This window comes from Stigmatopora nigra, chromosome 10 (genome assembly GCF_051989575.1).
Source record: "Stigmatopora nigra isolate UIUO_SnigA chromosome 10, RoL_Snig_1.1, whole genome shotgun sequence".
NCBI classification, from domain to species: domain Eukaryota; kingdom Metazoa; phylum Chordata; class Actinopteri; order Syngnathiformes; family Syngnathidae; genus Stigmatopora; species Stigmatopora nigra.
Window position 1 is genome coordinate 14,390,354 of NC_135517.1, and position 21,198 is coordinate 14,411,551.

Below are 21,198 nucleotides of genomic sequence, written 5' to 3' on the forward strand. Positions count from 1 at the left end.
AATGGAAAATATCTATGTATTTCTTTTTAGATTTTACTAAAAATGCTTTTTGAACTAAAAACACAAACGAAAAAAAATATAAAAAAATTACAATTATTGATTCAAAAGGGGAAAAATCTGGAAATTTTATATACATCTATACTCTTCATTTTAATTTGATCCTAAAACAGAAAGTCGCCACTCATGATTTACTTTCCCGGGCCGCACAAAATGATGCGGCGGGCCAGATTTGGCCCCCGGGCCACCACTTTGACACCTTGCACTACAGCAATGGTAGGAGTACCAAAGGTGGTAGTTAGCCCTGCTCCTCTGGTTTGAATTGAAATCAAACTGTTTTTTTTCTAATCCACTACTGTTAATTTCAGTTTATTTGATTTTTATGTGAAAATGTGTGTGATTAATTTGCTTCTATTTCTATCCTGTCTTTGTTCCTAGTTTTCCCAGTTGGTTAATAATCAAAAGAGACTAGGTGCTGATAAATTTCCTGTCATTGATCAGACGTTCTACCCCAACTACAAGGACATGGTGAGCATTTTTTTCCATTATTTATTATTACACAAAAATGTTGAGATTCCTGAAGAATGGGGTAAAAGCAATTGCTGTACCTGCCACTAGACAAACATTTTTACAACAGCTTTAGACATGTTTTTTGTAGCTTTTGGGAAAAACTAAAGAAATGGGTTACACATGTTTCCGTACAAACATTTTATATACAATCTATTTTTGGTACATGGAAATACAAAAAAAAAAAACAAAGAAAAGAAACAGCACTTTTTAAAAAGCAAACAGACATAAATACAAATCCACAACAATGTTTTTCAGTATAAAACAAACTGTTGCATAATATTTTACTAAAACACATGTTTTGTCTATTGTCATATTTATGATTTTAATTTAATTTATTATTTATTTTAAATTTATAATCCCTCCATTATTTCAATTCTTCCGACTATCACAGCTTCACTATTTTAATTTTAATTATTAAAATATATCAAATATACTAAAACATGCATCATCATGTAAAAATAATATTGAGCTGTAAAGTTGATTCACTGTAATAATGCATTTTATAATGATGTATTAAGTCAAATAAGGTTATGTTAGCTTCTCCAAGTGACTTTTTAGCATGATAATTTAGTAAATAGCAAACATTTTAAATTCAGCCAAGGAAAATAAAATGGTCTGTTTAATCTTGCTAAGCTTTTAATTTTCAACAGTGTAAAGGTATATTCAAACACAGGTACTGTTGTCATGTACGTATAATTCTTGTTTGAGTAAATTTATATACAGTGTATGGGCTTAGGCATGGGGTACTTCCATTGTTTGTACCACAATTGAAATATAGTTGTGTTAAGCAAAAATAAAAACAGAATACAATAATTTGCAGAACAAGTTCAACCATTTAATTAAATTGAATGCACTATAAAGATGATATTTTCAAAACGATTATAAGTTTGAACACTAAATATTTTGTCTTTGTGGTGTATTCAATCAAATATAAGGGAAACATGATCTTGAAATTAATGTGTTGTATTTGACAAAAAATCCTAATTTACTTTCATTTGGGTTTATGAGTTTTGTACAAATTGTGTACAAATTGGATTTTTTTCTAGATGCTAATGCCTGGTATCTTAATACAAAATAACTGGCATGCTGACTAATAAGGCACAAAAAAATGACAATATCTCATAAATTTGCATCGTTATTTTAGTAGAAAAGTTTGAACTTTTCCTCAATATTTCAGCGGCATGATCTTTTAGTCTTTTGAGTCTTTTAGAGACAAGTCTTTGTTGAAATAAATAAAAATAAGCAGATTTTTAATGCAATTTTGATTTTACCTTGATCAATGGCAGCAACAAGCCTTATACATTGTTTACAGAGAAAAAGAAACACTCCAAAACATTCATAAATTATCATTTGCTTTGACCATTCAAAGCAGGAATATCCAAACTATACCAAGAAAGGGCCGAGGTTTTTGTTCCAAATGATCAAGCATGGACAGTTTAACAATTTTTCGCCTGGCTATAACTAGATTCCTAACAAAATATCCTTTTTGCTGGTGGCAATGAAAATCTGCAGCCACTGTGGCCCTTGAAGACCAGTTTGGACACCCATGATTTAAAGCAATTAGAATTTACAACTCAAATTTGGTGTGGATTTTTTTTATGAAAAAGGATTGCTTGTCCTAATTGAAACTTGAGCAGCAGCATTTAAAAAAACAGCTGATCTTTAGAGGCCTAATGGACAAGACGCAATGCAATGCATCATATAAACCAGCAAATTTCAAAGGAAATTTTGATTTTGCAATGTTTAGTGGAAGCACATTAGTTAATTTCGCAGCAGAAATTTTGTAATTTGCAGAAAAGTCTTCTAATATTTTAAAAAGACATCATCATCTTTGACCAGTCACTAGGGTGCAAGAAGCCTGTTAGATTATGTTCAGTATTGATGTAAGTTTGTTAGGATAGGATGAACGTATCTTCTTTTTTCAGCATTGAAAAGCAGCATTCTTAATGGATAGCCTCTATTTTTTCAGCAACTTGATAAAAGAGGGTTAAATCAATTTAACTGTGATATCAAGAAAGCATGCATGCGTTTTTGTCAACATAAATTTTAGTGATGTTAAACAACAAGCACAATGCTAAATGCAGAGTTACTGGCTAGTCTTCCTAGTGCAGATGCACATTTTTTTAATTAAAAACATTTTAAAAAATCTTTTAAAGATGCCCAATACATTAGTTAGCATTCCCCCAGCATCCATATGAAAGCAGTAGCTCTTTCAAATATGAAAGTAGCTATGTGACATATTCTGTTGCTATGTTACCAATAAGCAGCCACAATTGCGCTACACAAGCTATACGGCATCCATCTGACTGAAGCTGGTATAGGAGTCAGATGGGGATAGAATTTTGAACCGGTCATGGGTCTGTCATGTCAAGGAAGTCTTTCTCGGGGGCGTGTCCTCCCCTGTACCAGCCACAGGTGGTGTCGGAGCGACGGATGCATGCGTACTGCCGTGCCTGCTCACCATTAAGGCTGTTATCCAGCAGCCAGTCCGTCCACAAACATTCGTTTTCTCCCGTGGATGCGCACGGCACTGTGTAGCACACATTGATCTGCCAAGGGAAAAACTAGCATTAACCATGTCAACTTTCATAATGAGTAATCAACATAGTTTGCTTTGTCCCATTATTCACTGACTCATGGCTTTATTAGTACCTTTAATGAAATATTTTTCATTCAACCGATAGGTTACCCAAAGTACCACAATTAAAGTTTGAGGTTCACAATAAAACAGTAGCTTGTGACTATGTCAGCTTATGATTTTGCTATAGAACTAGCGTTAGGCTTTACTGTGTAGGTTGCAAGTTGTTTTTGTATTTTCTTGACCACCTTCGCTACTCTGTTTTCCTACCAAGATCATTGAAGACTCTAAAATTGTCCTGCTCAATACGTGATTACAATCTCCCAGTTGATTACCTACCGTATTTTCTTGCATATATAGTTGTGGTCAAAAGTTTATATACGCTTATGAAGAACATGTCATGGCTCTCTTGAGTTTCCAGTTATTTCTACAACTCTGATTTATCTCTGATAGTGTTTGGAACAGATACTTCTTTAAAGTATCTGTTCCAATCACCATATCTGAAAAATCTGAGTTGTAGAAATAACTGGAAACTCAAGATATTATAAAATTATATAAAAAAACATTATAAAAAAGTCACTTTCAAAGTACTCACTTGAACATAAATAGAAAGGGTGGCCGTTGCACAAGAAAATGGGCACCGGGCTGGAACAGATACTTCTTTAAAGTATCTGTTCCAATCACTCTATCAGAAAAAAAATCTGAGTTGTAGAAATAACTGGAAACTCAAGAGAGCCATGGCATGTTCTTCAACACAAATTATGACACCATTTCTGAGCTCTTTTGTGCTCCGTGATGGGCTGGTGACCATTTCAGGCCCAGCCTTTTTCCCAAAATTAGCTATGATGTGTTCCATTTAATCACCCAACTCATTAGGATTGAAAACTATCAGGTTATTGTTTCTAAAGGCAAACGATAGGAACCAGGAAGTCCAATATAAAACGACACTATCCCCATCTCCTTGTTTTTTTAGCACTTGAGTAGCAGGTGTTGGGATAAAATGTCGTGTTTTTGGGACTCTTTCCAAATGCATCACATTAGAGAACCACAAAAGGATGTACCAGTAATCTTTTTCTTCTCCAACAGGAAATTGAGATTTTCCAGTGTTATCCAAAAGATCATTGTCCTCCAAATTACATCTTAATGAGATTTTTCTAGCACGCAGTTCGAGTATCCAATTGGCAAAAAAACTTTGACTTGGGCAAATGATACTTTGTGCAATACCTTAATTGATATATTATAACGAATCACAGGGATTAGAAAATAAATTTTAGCTGTAGTTTCTGTTTCCTGTGCCATCATTGTGCATCATTGACAGTTCTGAATTTTTACAAAGGTTGCATGAAAAACCCTGACTCACTCTGCATTCGCAGCCCATCTGGTATCTGTAGTTGAGATTCTTCCTTTGTGAGAGTGATAAATTGTCCCAGGACTCAACCAGGTCACATTGTCCAATCGAAAGCCTCCCGTCACTCCACATACTTCCTGTTTAGCAGCAAAGCAATACAAAGTCACAGTATTTGCTTACACTAATGCTGCTGTTTTACATGACATTTGAAATAAAAATCAGAAATTTTCGTACCTGAGAGGAGATATCCCGCTTTGTTGTTGGAGTCTAGCTTAACTCCACAAAGAGATGAGAAGACAGGCGTGTACACATACTGAATATCCTTAGCCTTGTCAAACCCTTTGAACATCTACATGTTTGTAAAAGACATTGGAGAGAGTATGGGTGGATGTGCAGGATTTTTATGGAAGGAATACAATTTTATTAGATTACTTTTTCCATTTTTCCTGCATTACTGTGGTAAAGTGAGCACACGAGGAATGGAATTCTAACTTTTTCCAGGTAGCACTCAAGCATGAGAATTCTTAAACCACCCGGTCGAAAATAGCTTGCAGATTATCTGGTATACTGGAGTATACTGTCCATCCACTAATCAGTTCATTGAACAAACATAATTTGGATTTGTTCTCAAAAGGTGTAGTTTTATGACAGTTTGATTCTGTGTATAAGTGGTTAGTGCGTCAGGCTCACAGTTCTGGGGTTCAGGGTTCGAATCCAGGTCGGTCTTCCTGTTTGGGCCTGTGTGTCTTTTCTTTGGGTAGTCCAGTTACCACCCAAATTCCAAAAACCTGCATGGTAGGTGGGTTGGACAGTCTAAATTGCCCCTAGGTATCAGTGTGAGTGTGATTGGTTGTCAGTCTCCTGGTGCCCTGTGATTGGCTGGCCACCAATTTAGGGTGTCCCCCACCTCCAGCCCAAAGTCACTTGGGATAGGATCCAGCACGCCCTGTGAGCCTTGTGAGGATAAGCGGTTCAGAAAATGAATGTTCATTGGCATGTCTGCTATTTTAGTAGCAAGTGTAACATGAAAAAAATATAGAAGGAAAGAATCCCTCTCTCCTCAAAGAAAAAAGCCTGATAAAGTTTGTAACATAAAGTTTTGTTCTTTAAGCCAATCATGATTAGACCCAAGAAAAACGCTTTACACTAACATGCAAGATGTTTTCCATTTTTGCCCTGAGTGGCCCTCTCAGGGTGATTTTCCGAATTCCAAGGTTCTTTGCAAAATGAATTTGAAATTTTGTCCAATTGCTTCTAAATTGGCATAACGCATGAACGCTTGACAAATGGGTCACACTTAATCTCTTTCAAAAAAGAAATTTCATCATGTGCAGGTAGAACGTGCCAGCAAAGATTTAGAAGCATTAAAACATATATCTCTGTACTACGTGTATTGAATTGATTATATCTGAAATTTTGTGTAGTGCTCAGACAGATGCCTATTTAGCCTGTTCATATCTATGTTGTTATTTGTTCAATAATGTATCATATTAATTTATTTACTTTCCAAACCACTTATCCCCACAAGGGATGGAAGGGGTGCTGGAGGCTATCTAAGCTAACTACGGGCACCAGACGGGGAGGACACTGAATCGTTGGCCAGCCAATCACAAGGCACATGGACGGGGCATTCATAATCACACCCATACCTAAAAGTAATTTAGAGTTTTCGACCAACCTACCATGCATGTTTTTGGGATGTGAGAAAACCCACACAAGCCCAGGGAGAACATGCAAACTCCACACGGGGAGAAACGAACAGGGATTGAACCCACAACCCCAGAACTGTACAAGCCTACTGTATAATATTTGGCATCTAAAATAAAATTGCGCCAAAAAAATTACTTGTGCTGTATATACATAGTTTGTATTGCCACAGGCATCACATCTCACCTTGATCATCTTTATTTCATACTGGATCATCTTCATGTAGGGAGAGGAGCTGTTGCTAGGCGACACAATCTTTTCCCCGGCAATCTTTGCCCTGATGACTGTCAAGAAGAAAAGTGACTGGACTCAGAAAAGGATGTAAAAAATAAAGTGCAATACACATTTCACAGACAATTCAACTTGGCTTCCAGTTATCTTTCCTTCTTCCTCGTCACAAGAGGACTGCTCATATTTGTCCTGCGAATACGATTAATTTGGCACGTAGTGTAAAATTGTCTCATCCAACAGCTAAGAGAAGAACCTGTTAATGTCAGTTTGCTCTGTAAAAAAGACAGAGGTATATCCCTCAACCAAACATGGTCCATAAAAATATTTTACTTCAAGTTAAACTAAAAGATTTTAAGAGAATATACCTAGCTGTGAAGGGGAAAAGTCAATTGGCATCAGTCTGCCCCCCCCCCCCCCCATTAAAAATAACAACAAATGGTTTTCGCATCGGCCTGTCAGTTCTAGAGTCCTGGGTTGGAATCCAGTCCACCTGTGTGGCGTCTGCATGTTCTTAATGGAGATTTTTCTTCTCATCCTTGGGCATGGGTTTCCTTTGGGTACTCCGGTTTCCTCCCACATTCCAAAAACATGCATGGTAGGCTGACTGGACACTCTAAATTGCCCCTAGGTATGAGTGTGAGGTTGAATGGTTGTCTGTCTCCTCGTAGCCTGTAATTGGCTGATCACCAATTTAGGAAGTCACCCGTTTAATGCCCTAAGTCAGCTGAGTCAATAATTGTGGATTTTAATGAAAATTGTATCAGAAGAAAAATCTCCATTAAGACTAATTCGAAATTTAAAAATAAAAATGATCTAAACTAGGCTCATCTCATTTTCTGAACAGCTTTATCCTCACTAAGGTGGCGGGGAGAGGGGGGGGTGCTGAAGCCTATCCCTGCTGACTTTGGGCCAGAGGCGGGGGACACCCTGAATTGGATGCCAGCGAATCGCAGGTTACAAGGAGACAAACAACCATTCATCCTCACACTCATACCTAGGGGCAATTTAGAGTGTCCAATCATTCTACCATGCATGTCTTTGGAATATCGGAGGAAACCGGAATACCTGGAGAAAACCCACACAGGCAGGGGAGAACATGCAGATTCCGCACAGGGGCACTGTGAGGCTGACCCGCTAACCACTCAGTTGCCGGGCCGCCCTGGTAGGCTGATTTGACACTCTAAATTGCCCCTAGGTATGGGTGTGTGTGTGTGTGTGTGTGTGTGTGTGTGTAAGGTTGTGCGTCTCCTTGTGCACTGCGATCGGCTGGCCACCGATTCAAAGTATCCCCACCTTCGGGCCAGAGTCAACCTGGATATGCTCCAGCACCCCCGCGACCCTATTGTAGAGAAAGCAGTTCAGAAATTGAATGAATGAAAGATCTAAACTATAAATTGATTCTCTGATAAAGACAACATATCATACATGTCATTACTGTTAAACATAAATTCATTTGTTGTCTGTATGACTTATTCTTACGCAGGTTCATACGATTAAATGTTCATTTTTTATAACAACTGTTACAACGGGGAGGTAAACACAACTGGAATCAAAAGAACTCTGGGCATTGGCCGAAGGTGTCGGATTGTGGAGGCGGAGAGAGTATCCGGCTTCCCGTTCTTAGAGCCCGGCCTTTAAAAACAGCCTGTAAGACCACCTGGCCTGCCTGGGATTGATCCTGTTGGCCTTGCGGATGTACTCCAGGCTCTTTTGGTCCTGCCAAAAAATGAAGAGGAGATCCCTTTCAACCAGTGCCTCCATTCTTCTAATGCCACTTGCACAGCAAGGAGCTCCTTATCACCAACGCAATAGTTCTTCTCGGGAGGTGTCAATTTTCGTGAAAATAAGGTACACAGGTTGAGGCGGTTGTCCCTCTCGGATAACTGCAGGATAATAGCACTAAGATCCATGTTTGAGGCATCCACTTCCACCACAAACTGAAGCCATGGGTCAAGGGGAGTATCAGGGCAGAGACAAATGCCTTCTTTAGATGGCAGAATGCCTCAGTGGCCTGAGGAGTCCGTTTGAAGTCGGTGACATTAGGGCATGTAGTCAAGCTGCAATAGTAAAATTATGGATGAAGTTAGCGGACCCAGGAAACTGCTGCACCTTCTTCCTGTTGGTGGGTTCGGGCCAATCCTGAATGTTGGACACCTTAGCAGGGTCCCTCTCCATCTTATCCGGAGATGTTATGTGAGCAAGGACACTTACTGAGAGCACATGAAATTCGCTTTTTATAGCTTTAATGTATAGGCAGTGTTCTAGCAGCAGGGGAATACCCCCTCTAAACACACAAAAACAAAATGTTTCAGATAGTCGCGCAAGACAATATTGGTCATGTTCTGCAAAACAGTGGTAGCATTGGCATTGGGATGGCATTAGTACTCAAAATGGCATTAGTACTCAAAATGGCATTAGTACTCAAAATGGCATTAGTACTCAAAATGTTGTGATGGGGTGTTGAAACCTGTCTTCCTCTCATCCCCCACTTGAATTCTGACAGGTGATAGGTCAAGCTTAGAAAAAATACATGCCTGCAATTAACCCTGTTGATCAGACAAATCTTCTCAACCCTCTCCCCCCACTCAGTGACTTTCCCAGTGGAGCAATGCAAAGTCGGACTGCGTCTCCTAAACTAAGGAAACCCCAAAACTGAGAAGAAGATGATCCAGCCGGGAAGCCAAATCCACCATGAATTCCCTTGACCGGACGTCTTTTGGTCGTTGGTCTTTTGGTCGTTGGTGTTTTGGTCGCCGGTCAAATGTACTTAGATATTAAACAGTACTTAGATATTAAACTCTCTCTCTCTCTCTTAGATATTAAACTCTCTCTCATGAATATAATATATAATTTTGTGAACTGGCTTCAACGGTAAACTCTCTGTCACCATTTGACCGGCGACCAAAAGGGACCAAAAGACAGGCGACCAAAAGACAGGCAACCAAAAGACCAGCGACCAAAAGACCAGCGACCAAAAGACCAGCGACCAAAAGACCGGCGACCAAAAGATCGGCGACCAAAAGACCGGCGACCAAAAGGGACCAAAAGACCGGTGACCAAACGTCCGAGCACCTGGATTCCAGGTCTGGTGGATTCTCCTGGGGTGGCAGATGGTCCTATTTTAGGAAATTCGGCGATGAAATGAGTCCCATAGAGCTGCATCATTCAATCGAATTTCTTCTGCTGCAACCCAAAACCAGATGACGTGCTCAGCCACACTGGCCATTCCAGGCTCCAGACTCTCCAGGGCCCATATTGCTTCGCTTGTCGAGTACCACCAATCAAACACTCTTGTGCTGTTGTAAACACTCTACTGAGATGCAGACCGGGGATCCTATATCCCACTCCATAGTAGCCCATTCAGCTGCTTGACCTGTTAGGTGAGAGACCATGAAAGCTAGTTTGTGCTCCTCACACCCATAGATTTGGGGCATGTTCTTAAAATGAAACAAAAAGGTGCGGCAATTCACCGTCTCCCCCAACAATCTGTCAGGAAGCGCAAGGTGTGGGGGTGTGATACTGTGTGACCCAAGAGTCATCGACGAAGGTGCAGGAGGTCAGGTCATGGTTTAACTGCTGCTGTCGACGCATGATGACTCAGCCACAAGTGTAGCTTTTGTTGGCCCAGCTGCTCGATCTGAAGCCACGCTCTTGTTCCCACAGAACTGTTCTTGGGAGAGTCATTTGACTGCCTGACTAAGAGCATTGAGGTGTTCTTCCTTCTAGCTTAGCCCATGGACACCTCGGGCAGGTCTCAGCTTTTTGGCCTCAGATGAGTTCATATTGGACAGAGCGTCTGTTACAACGGTTAGGTGAACACACAGCTGCACTCAAAAGCACAAGGTTGGACAAGAGGCAGTTTGTCGATCAGGGTTTATTGACCTCCAGGAACCTCAAGTGAGTTCAAGAAAGAAACACAATCGTCACCTGTTTCCCAAATGTAGACAGGGAAGGAAACTCCAGAAGTAAATTACAAGCCTGCCATGGTGAGCCTTGCAGGGAGGAACCCACCAAAATAAAACATACATTTCTGTCGTGACCAGACGTTTGGTCACTGGTCTTTTGGTTGCTGGTCTTTTGATCCCCGCTGTTTTGGTCCCCGTTCGTCGCCGGTCTTTTGGTCGCCATTAGGGTTAGGGTTGTCAAATGTACTTAGATATTAAACCCTAACCCTAACGGCGTCCAAAAGGCCGGCGACCAAATGAGCGGCGACCAACGGGAACCAAAAGAGCAGGGACCAAAAGAGCAGGGACCAAAAGAGCGGTGACCAAAAGGACGGCGACCAGAAGGCCGGCGACCAAAGGGCCGGCGACCAAAAGAACAGAGACCAAACGTCTGAGCACCGTTTCTGCTGACCATGACATGCAACATTAACACTCAAAATATTTCACGCTTACCTGTTTACTTTCTATCATTATCTGTCAGTGTTTTGTTAGAAATCTAGAGTGTGATAAAACTGTTGCTCTAATTCTATACCTTATGCCGCTATAAGATTGGATTCTTTAAATCACAGAATGATATAATTGAAAAGCAGCGATGGTTCTGCTTTCTTATTGACCACTCAGGCAAAAAATCAACATGGTGCGTAGCAAATAAACTGGACCATTTAAATCTCTTCTGAGCACAATGAAGAAATGCCACCAGTTGATGGTAAATAACACAGAATTCACATTGCTGTTTGTACAGATCAGATCAATGAGCCGATGTGGAAATATTTTTAAGCAATTAGCCAGAAAAAAAAGAAAACAGAAGCATAAAGTGCTTTTCCATCTGCGTATATTATGAGCAGATGAATTACATGCAGGCAGGCACCAAACCAAATATAACTAGCACCAATTTCAGGGCATATTGGCTTTGGGTTTGGGTATTTAATGAGCCTTTAAAAGATAGACAGGATAGATATCCGAATAAACAAATGTTAAAAAGTAAACTCACTATAGGAAACGGTGGATCAATAATGTAGTTTATGTCTTTGCTCCGAGCAATAGCGAGCATTATTAATACAGGCCCTCTAAATTGGGTGTCCAGCAGTGTGAAGAGTGCCATAAGCCTGGTTTTGGACTATTCTGTTTTGTCAAACAGGGTGCTTTAAATTGATGAAGAAATCAATTAAAGAAAACGTATACATCATTGTCAGACGTGATTTCTTTATCAGACTTGATTTCTTTGCTGCTTTGACACGTTTCTGCAAGAATTAAACAAGAGTCAAATTGGCAGGAATTGCCATGGAACAATTTTTTAAAACAATTGTTTTCTGGCAAGACTTGGCCTGCGAACACAAATAAACAGGAAGTAAACAGGCAGATGTTAGGAGTGTTTTTAAACATGTTTACTTACAGAATAACATTTTCTCCAACCCAGTGTTTTAATGTTAAAAATTCCCACATTTTTTGAGTATACAAGAACATCATATTGCAAACTTAAACCATGAGAACTGATGTTGTAAAAAACATCCCTCGGCCCAGATGAATCGGTACCCTTGTCATCCTCACAAAGCTGCACTGTCAGTGGGCTTTCACATTGATATTGTTAGTATGCAGACCATTGGGCCCAGCCTATAGACATGGAAATGAAGTGGAAGGAAAGGGAGAGCGATGGAGTAAGCTGGCTTGGCTTCTCTCCCGTACGCACACACACATAGACATGGCTTGGGAATCTTTCAAGGTTTGTACAGATGGGATATTCGTCAGATGTTCGGCTTTATTCAAGAGTTGCACTGACTCTCACGATGCTAATGGGTCAACTAAAGACCGCCAGCAGCCAATTCGTGCAAAACAACATGGACTGTGGGACCACTAAATATTCAAATTCCCTATATTGTTTTGCAGAGTTCGACAAAGACATAAGTAGCAAAAAAATCATTAGAGTTGCAGTCGAATGACCAAGATCAAATCTTGACGACAGCTGAATACAACCTCTACTTTTGCTTTGATGTTATTTTTCACAAGAGTGAAGAATGTTGAGAGGCTAGTGACACATTCAAATGTCATTGCTAATCCTCACAAGCATGGCGGCTAAAAACTTCCACAATTCTTCATCTTTCCTTCCACTCAAAGTGCACTTGTTATATAAAGGCATCATGTGATCAAAGCTCCTATGGTTGCACCAAAACATTCTGGTCTTTGTGAATGACGCAGGACACATTTTGGCTGTCCTGAAAAAATACTCCTAATTATGCTCTCATAACATAGATTTAGCATGTGAGCAGGTTTTTAAAAGCAGCTCAAAGCCACAGTTTCACAACACATTTTGACCCACTGTCAGATACTCTAGATTTCTGGTGAAGCCAAGTGCTCAGCAGTGTTGTTTTGGCTTGTGTTAAAAACAAAAAAGAAAACAAAGTATTGTTTAACTTAGATTTCATTGCAAAAGACAGGCTTTAATCTGTTATCATAAATCACCCCTCCTGCCCCCTACTCAGAAGTACCGAGTCCTGACAAATAAAATAAGAAATTTCAGGTTTCTTTTGGGCTCGGTCCTGCAAACCAAGCTGGGCCAAATTTTTTCGGCCCGATTTTACCTCTAATTCTTACAGTATGTGACAAAAAAAAACCTTGTCACATGTTTATTGTGATTTCAAAGAAAAAATGATTTTAATGTTAGCTTAATACTTCTATCTTTGTTTCTCAGCGAACTTTTAACAGTTGTCGTAATGAAAAGAAATCTTTGACAAATAGAATATAAAAATGGCACCAGAATGCAAATAGTTTAATCTAGCGTTTTATCTTAGTGTCTGTTTAACCTACATTTTTTTAACAAGTTGGAATTGCTGAAATTGTGCTTTTTCTATTTTGTAAAAACAAAGATTTGGGCAAAAAACATAGCAAACTAAATTTAGGTAGACATTTTATCAAATGACCATACAAGACTCTTGAGAGCATCAAAAGTCTGACTTCTGACACCATTTTTCATTTTTTTCACATCTGAGGTGGTGACTGGTTCTTTCCACATACTGAAATTTGCAAATTCCTATTATAATGATTTATTTCCTCAAAATTCTGAATTCAAAACTGTGTTGAATAATATTTAAAAATCTTGATTAATTTAAAAAAATATAAGACAAATAGCTTGAGTACAAGTTTTATTCTTGTCACTTTCTTGTCTCATTTTTGCACCTTACAACATTGGCGTGAGAATTTTGGGCTTTTAAATGGTGTAAGAAGTTGCAGGAATGCTGTTATAAAGTAAAAATTGGGCTCTGGTGTGTGTTTTGCACCAAAATAGGCTCAAAAGACACAATCAGTATACAATCAAGAGGAGTGTTTTTACAATTTTGTACTTGAAGAGGAACTAATGATCTCCAACTCACCCGTTTCGGCACTGCAGAAGAGCTGTTGTGGGTGAGCTGGGTGGCAGCTGCATGCATCCACAACCGGTCCTGCTCCCAGCAAAAGGAGCACCCAGAGCCCCAGACGTACACTCCTCACGTGGGTCACGGTCATGATGAGACTCCCGCTGACACCCACAAATAAAACAAATCTTTTCCAATGCCGTTAAGTTCAAGTTGAATGAAAATCAGAATTGAAGACACGATAGATATAAAAAGATGAGCTCCGGAGAGCTCGAGTTTCAGACGCTTTGGATAGAAATGATTTCTCAGGTTTCAAATGAACCTCTGAATCCAGGCTGAAGGAAAAATGGATTAGCAAAGGCTGCTTCTCGTCACCTGCCCCCCTCCCCTCTCACTTGCTCTCTCAGGACGACAACACACGGATAAACTTACAATCGTTGGATCGCCTGGCACGCTGGTCCTGAATGCTGAGAGGGTCGCGCACAGGGAGCCTCTTATGCAGCCGACAAGTTAGGCACAGCCTCCTCACACATAGCATTGAAAAAAAACGACCATTCTTTCCCCTCTGTCTTTATGATATCCTACCCACTACTTCCTGAACCGCGGGCGTCCATAGGCGAGTTAATTTTTGCAGAAAATTCAAGTGCAATCCAGTGAAAAGCATATCACATGTCAAAGATGATTAAAGCAGCGAATGGGTAGATGGACTTCTTTTCTAATCACTCTATTTGCAATAGAAAATCCCAATAATCCACAGCATGCAGTATTGAATTTGTCTAATGTGAAACAAAAGCCAGCAGGGCGGCCTGGTGTACGCGTGGTTAGTGCGTTGGCCTCACAGTTCTGAGTTCAAGGGTTTAATCCTTTGTTCGGACCTTCCTATGTGGACAAGAGTTGTGGGGGTCGCAGGAGCCTATCACAGCCAACTATTGGCACTAGGCGGGTGATACCCTGAATTGGTGGCCAACCAATCGTAGTGGACAAGAAGATGGACAATCATTCATGCTCACACGAATACAGAGGGTTCAACCAGCCTACCATGCATGTTTCTGGGATGTGGCAGGAAACAGGAGTATCTCGAGAAAAGCCATGCAAGCCCAGGGAGAACACGCAAACTCCATACAGGAAGGTCGGGAATCCACCAACTTAACTCAGCTCAGCTCTGGAAAAGAAAAATGGTGCGCAGCGGTAGCCATTGCTTTTATCCAGAAAAAGAGCTTTCTCATCGGATTGGGAACTTTAGTTTCTGTTTGAGTGCTGACAGTGGGGAGTTTTGTTTTTGTTTTTAATTAAGCGCTTTGGAACTATTTTCAGTGTGGTTACAGTACCTAAAGTATTTACGTTTAAATATATAAATTATAATTATAATTAGATATACATTTCAGTCTTTTCATATGCCTATAACTGTAATATTTAATAAATACATTTCTTGATAATTGTACTAGTGTACTTGTATTTTTGTATAAACGAAAAAAACATAGTATGGTAGTAATAATAGGTGTGATCCTACTTTGCAGTTTTTCGATTATCGTCGCCATGTGTGGTCTACATTATCTACGAAATCTGAGGGATTACTGTAGCCATTTATGAAATAGTCACCTGTTGCCTCCAGTTCACTGAAGTCAGAAGAGAAAGCAGCAAGACTGCTTCTTTGATGCGATGTATCCATGATGGCAGAATGCCAACGAGTCTAAAATCATCACTTATTTGGGTCTTTGCCAGGAAAACGCACATTATGGAGAAGCACTACCAATTTCGTCATTTGCAGCTGGGTATGATGACAATTAGGCTTTTGTCGAGTCTATGATGATTATTTATTTATTTATTTTATTATTTTTCAAAGCAAAACACCTGGTGTCCAATGTAGTTCCCAAATCTCAACTCAATAGAACATGAATTTCTTTTAAATTAGACCAAGGTGTAAAGAGTCACAATGTTCTAGCAACTAAAGACAAATCTTTAGGATTGAAACACATTTTGGGACTGTCCATTGGCACCATCTTTACAATTACTACTCTAATGAAATACTTTAGAGCAGGGGTAGGGAACCTATGGCTCGGGAGCCATATGTGGTTCTTTTGATGGGTGTATACGGCTCTCCGCCTTTTTAAATCATATTTTTTCTTCATTGGATACCTCTGCATGCATTCTCTCATTGATACTCATTGATTAACAACACTGAAATAATGTTTTCAAAATAAATCAGACTTTTTTTTTTACTTTCAAATTGGTGAAATGAATAAGAAATGCTCACATTTCCATGTATTTCTTACTTTTAAAGTCTGGGTATGGTACGGGTTTGAAAATATGACTTGTTTATGGCTCTCTTCATCAAAAAGGTTCCCGACCCCTGCTTTAGAGCAAAGGTGGGCAATCCGGTCCTCAAGCGCCCCTGCAGGTGCAAGTTTTTGTTTCAACTGATCCAACACTGACAGTTTAAACAATTAGATTTCTGCTGAAACAAGAAGCACCTAACTGCAATCCACTGATTGTATATCTACCAGATTGGTGGAATGGTTTCCTCATATGGGTTGGAACGAAAACGTGCACCCATTGCGGCTCTTTGTGGAATTCATTGCCAACCCCTGCTTTAGGGCTTAGTATTATAAAGACACTGCATTTTAGAATGGCAGAAATAAAACACACAATTGTGTTTTGCACTCTTTTTCAGATCACAACACCAACCTTCCCTGTTGTGGTGAAGATTGGACACGCCCATTCCGGAATGGGAAAGGCAAGTCATTCTTAGGAAAGACAGCGTTATTGTTTTTTCATACACCGAAGATGTCATGTCATGTTGTGCATCACTATCAAGCTCACAGGACATATTAACATTCATCTTTGTACGATCTGTCATAGTGGGGAGTGTTAAATATTTTAAGTATGCTAATAGAGTAATAGCCATTACGTGTTCCTCAGGTCAAAGTGGATAACTTGAGCGACTTCCAGGATATCGCCAGCGTGGTGGCCATCACTCAAACCTACTGCACGACAGAGCCGTTCATAGACGCCAAGTATGACATCAGAGTGCAGAAGATTGGCGTCGACTATAAGGCTTACATGTAAGTAGTGAAGAGCTGTTGAGTTCTAATGCAAACGCAAGAACTTTATTAAGAATCTGCCTGCCTCTAAGGATCCAATATTGCTTAATTCGACAGGCCCTTTCAGAGGCATTTATTAACTATTTACGCTTCAATGGATATTTATATTCATATAATAATTAACACTAAGCAACGCTATTTCTATAGCACAATTCAACACAGTAATTTTCATCACATTAATGGCAGTTAGAAACAAAATAAAAATAGTCAATAAAAATTCAAATAAAAATATAAAACGCATAAGTGAGATGTTGCATATTGAAACAAGTAGGGTCTACAAAGTAAGAAAAGTCTTGCATTAGAATTACACCATAGTAAAGAATTGTGTTGTTAGTCTTGGTTGGTACTGGAGTCTACCTCAGCTGACATCAGGCACAAGGTGGGGGAGACCCTGAATTGGTGGCCAGCCAATGACAGGGCACGAAGAGACAAACAGCCCCTCACACTCATACCTAGGGGCAATTTAGAGTCTTCAATCAATCTACAAAGTTTGTACCCTCTTTGGAATGTGAGAGGAAACCGTAGTACCCACAGAAAGCCCATGCAGCCTTGGGATCAAGATGCAAATTCCACACAGGTGGACCAACCTGGTTTCGAACCCACTACCCGAGAACTGTGAGGCCGAGACGCTAACCACTCAATAAATTATATGATGTAATTCTTGTATGCACGATTGTGTGTTTGTGATGAGATTATTCGTAATTGGAGGTTGCATTCACTAAAAATGAAATATGCTCCTGTTGCAGGCGAACATCTATCTCTGGTAATTGGAAGAGCAACACAGGTTCAGCCATGTTAGAGCAAGTGGCTATGACTGACAAGTAAGCACAGCGTTATTATTGCTCAGGAAGCTTTTGTGAATCGTGTCCGAGTTAAACTGCTCTAACACGTTGCCATTGTTGGATGTTTGTATCCATCGCAGGTATAAATTGTGGGTCGATGCTTGCTCAGAAATATTCGGTGGCCTGGACATCTGTGCTGTTAAGGCCATTTGCGGTAAAGATGGCAACGACTATATCACCGAGGTGAGGGAATTGCCGATGGGACCATTTGGTGACTTATAATTGTAATTTGCACACAGCATCAGAAGAACAAATGGCCTCATTTAAACTCATAGGACCAATAGATTTGCTTCCTGTTGAACATAACCTCAGTAGATGGGCTAAATTGAATATCAAATATGAAAGAAGACATTTCACACAATGCATACACACAAACTGCCCTAATGTATTATAATAAAATTTACATGACAGATTTTCCTTAAAATATGCCGAGACTCAAGAATCTTGGTCAGTTTTTTTTGTCTTCCCACACAAACGAGATATCCCCCAATCTGCCCTAAACACTTGCTGTCCAATGGGGAATGTGGCTCTTATTGCCATGACGACCAAGCCTGAGCTTTTCAAGGGGAGAAGTTCTGAGGGATCTCACCCTCTCAGCGGCAAGTGTCAGCTGCAGCTTTTACTTCTAAAAGCAGATTTCTGATGGAAAAAGGGAGCCCCTTTAAATGTCATGTTTTGTTGGGGTTTTCGTGGAGGTGTGCATGTGTGCTTGTGTGTGTGTTTGTGTGTGTGTTTTTTTTTAAATATATGTTCATTAACATGAATATAAATATGTTCTTTAATATGTGCTGTCCCTTATTAAATAAATCCAATTGAAACTCAAATGAACCTAAAATGTTGTTTAAATGTGATTTATTAATGACAAAAGTACTTCCCATTTCTCATCTATTAATGACAAAAGTACTTCCCTCTTTCTGTAAATCATTAATAATGGATGGATGGATAACTTTATGCATCCCATATTCGATAAATTTCATTGTGGCAGTAGCGAGAGGGTGATTAGACAGAACAGCAAAGGAAAAGCACGAAGTACAAAGCAAATCAAATTAAATGGAATCATCAAATCATTAAGACATAAAAGCAGTAAAACCACAAAACGAGGAAGAGTAGACGGAGCTACCGCCGCCGCCGGCTGCCGCTTGAACGGCGCCATCTTGGTTGCAGTAGCTAAAACGGATACAGATTCGAAAAGACGTAAGAAAGTTGGACAAAAACTGGGACCACATACAGGAAGTCTTCCACAAGTGGCTTATCTCATTTTGTGGGAAAGCTGAGTTTGTTTACAATGACATACGAATCCCTGTGAAAACTGACCTTTCTGGTGAAAAAGTCCTCTCCGCAGCCGTTATGATGGGAGACGTAAAACCTGTCTTTGTCCGCCAGGTGGCAATAATCTGCATTCTTTTACAAAAGCCAGACCCCTCCAAATAGCCTTCGGCAAATTTATAGGGGAGGGCATAATAAAAAAAGTTGCTCCAGAGAAATGTTAGCGGGGCAGCCGCTCACTTGAGTCTGCCCAGGCAGCGCTATCCTTGCTCAGGAAGAATGGAATCAATTTTTGGGTGAATCTGATGATGATGATAAATCAGATTTTGAAACATTTTAAATATAATGATGATGTAATAGACTTTAAGGATTTAAATTAGAAATTCCATTAGAGAATTGTGTTCATACTGGTAGTAATGTGTTTTACCAGGTTTCCAAAGCATATGTTGTGAATAAATGTTTTGTCATGGTGACATCTGTTCAGCATTTCCCAGTTACCAGTGCCAGTGGAACCTTTCATGTGAGCTGAGAAAAAGTGGAAAAAAAACAATATTTAGTCACAAATTATGGGTGTGCGTCATACACGTGTGCACGTCATACTCAAATAAATACAGCTGGTTAATTGGATGGGAACTCAATTTGATTGTGTTCCCAGGTGATGGGCTCATCAATGCAGCTTGTTGGCGATCACCAGGCAGACGATCGCCAGCTAATATCGGATGTGGTACTGGCTAAGATGAGCCAGGTCCTAGCTGCAAAAAAGTCCTCTGTTTCCCGCTCACCAAGTCGCTCCCCTAAAGGCCAGAAAATGAGCCCCTCTTCTGCACCCACGCAGGTACTGGAGGTTATAATTGTACTACGGACAATACAGGGTATTGGGGATTTTGTTTCAGTTTCATTGGCAGTAATTTATTTTCCAATTGCTCTCTTCCAGAGTGTTGGTGTTAAAGAGGGTGTACCAGATTCAAGCAAAGCCACCAGCCAACATCCTCAACTTCAAGGTTTTATGAAACCTGAATGAATCAATACTGAAAAGCATTTTTTTCGTGTTCGACAACTTTGACAGCTGTGTCTTGACGTCTGAAATTAATTCATTCTCTATCCACAATCAAAACTAATTTTTCCAATGAATGAATGGAAATTTAAAAAAAATCGAGCCCAGAACTGTGAGACCGACGTGCTAACAATCGGTCGCCAGGCAGCCGCAATACTCAATAAAAAATCATATGAAATCAGATTTGTGCCAAAATGCTTTTGGCATCAAACAAGACTTCACAAGTTGAACAAAGACTAAGCAAAATAATGCAACTCAAGCAAACAAAGTCTTCTAAAAAGTTGAACTGCACACAAAAAATATTTCCAAGTTTTTATGTTCTTACTGACAGACTTCTGCTCTTGATGTCAAACTTTCTTACTTGTGCCACCTGCATTTTTGCTTACGAAACACAATTCTCTTTCTTATTGCCTTGCTTTTCTATTGCACTCCCAGTTTATCCTTTTACGACTTCTAATCAAATATTACTGGTGTACGTGCTTTAAGGGAAAGGTGTCCTCATTGGTCAAATAGATTTCCCAGGCCACCGAAAAAGGCACAGGAAACCCATTTGACCAATGAAGTCAACTTTTTAGATAACTTTGTTTGCATACATTTCATTAAAGACTTTTTTTTTCTCAGTTGCAACTTGGAAAGTTTTGCTTGATGCCAAAAGTTGTTTGAATCGTTTTAACACAAATCTGATTCCATAAATCCAGCTACTCTCTGGGATTATTCTGGCTTTTCATCACAGAGGATAACTCTGAGTAATTCGGATGTCTGCAAGTTAGATCTTCCTTTTTTGTTTCAGTATCCATTTCTTTATCAATTGAGTGATTGATTGAAATCTTTATTTGAATTTGGTCATAAAAATGAACAAAGACATGACATGAAGCGTAGCAATATTTTGCATTGCATTCACTCATTCATTCATTTCCTAGACTGCTTATCCCCATAAAGGTCATGGGGGGTGCAGAATCCTGTCCCAGATATATACAGTGGGGCAAATAAGTAATTAGTCAACCACCAACTGTGCAAGTTCTCCTACTTGAGAAGATTAGAGAGGCCTGTAATTGTCAACATGGGTAAACCTCAACTATGAGAGACAGAATGTGGGGAAAAAACTGAAAAATACATTGTTTGATTTTTAAAGAATTTATTTGCAAATCATGGTGGAAAATAAGAATTTGGTAAATACCAAAAGTTCATCTCAATAGTTTGTTGTGTACCCTTT

At 39.6% G+C, this 21,198-nt stretch overlaps 2 protein-coding genes across 6 annotated transcripts in view; one reads left to right on the forward strand and one right to left on the reverse strand.

The window, feature by feature from the left end:
• Window positions 1-21,198, forward strand: part of syn2b (synapsin IIb) — a 64,224-nt gene that overhangs the window by 32,325 nt on the left and 10,701 nt on the right. For both annotated transcript variants that reach the window (XM_077726531.1, XM_077726530.1), the window contains exons 5-11: window positions 436-525; window positions 16,394-16,456; window positions 16,642-16,784; window positions 17,570-17,644; window positions 17,746-17,848; window positions 19,587-19,766; window positions 19,866-19,932. In XM_077726531.1, the coding sequence (XP_077582657.1) occupies window positions 436-525; window positions 16,394-16,456; window positions 16,642-16,784; window positions 17,570-17,644; window positions 17,746-17,848; window positions 19,587-19,766; window positions 19,866-19,932 (721 nt within the window). The remainder of the gene's footprint in view (window positions 1-435; window positions 526-16,393; window positions 16,457-16,641; window positions 16,785-17,569; window positions 17,645-17,745; window positions 17,849-19,586; window positions 19,767-19,865; window positions 19,933-21,198) is intronic.
• LOC144203185 (metalloproteinase inhibitor 4-like) overlaps window positions 547-21,198 on the reverse strand; it is a 37,042-nt gene continuing 16,390 nt past the window's right edge. Inside the window, exons 1-6 of one of the 4 annotated variants that reach the window (XM_077726538.1) lie at window positions 14,761-14,875; window positions 13,741-13,886; window positions 6,387-6,484; window positions 4,728-4,842; window positions 4,506-4,630; window positions 547-3,116 (exon numbers count right to left, since the gene is read on the reverse strand). In XM_077726538.1, the coding sequence (XP_077582664.1) occupies window positions 2,919-3,116; window positions 4,506-4,630; window positions 4,728-4,842; window positions 6,387-6,484; window positions 13,741-13,886; window positions 14,761-14,843 (765 nt within the window). In that variant the 5' untranslated portion in view covers window positions 14,844-14,875 and the 3' untranslated portion in view covers window positions 547-2,918. Of the gene's footprint in view, window positions 3,117-4,505; window positions 4,631-4,727; window positions 4,843-6,386; window positions 6,485-13,740; window positions 13,887-14,044; window positions 14,523-14,760; window positions 14,876-21,198 lie in introns of those variants that run through there. The other 3 variants (XM_077726540.1, XM_077726539.1, XM_077726541.1) reach the window with 3 other exon arrangements.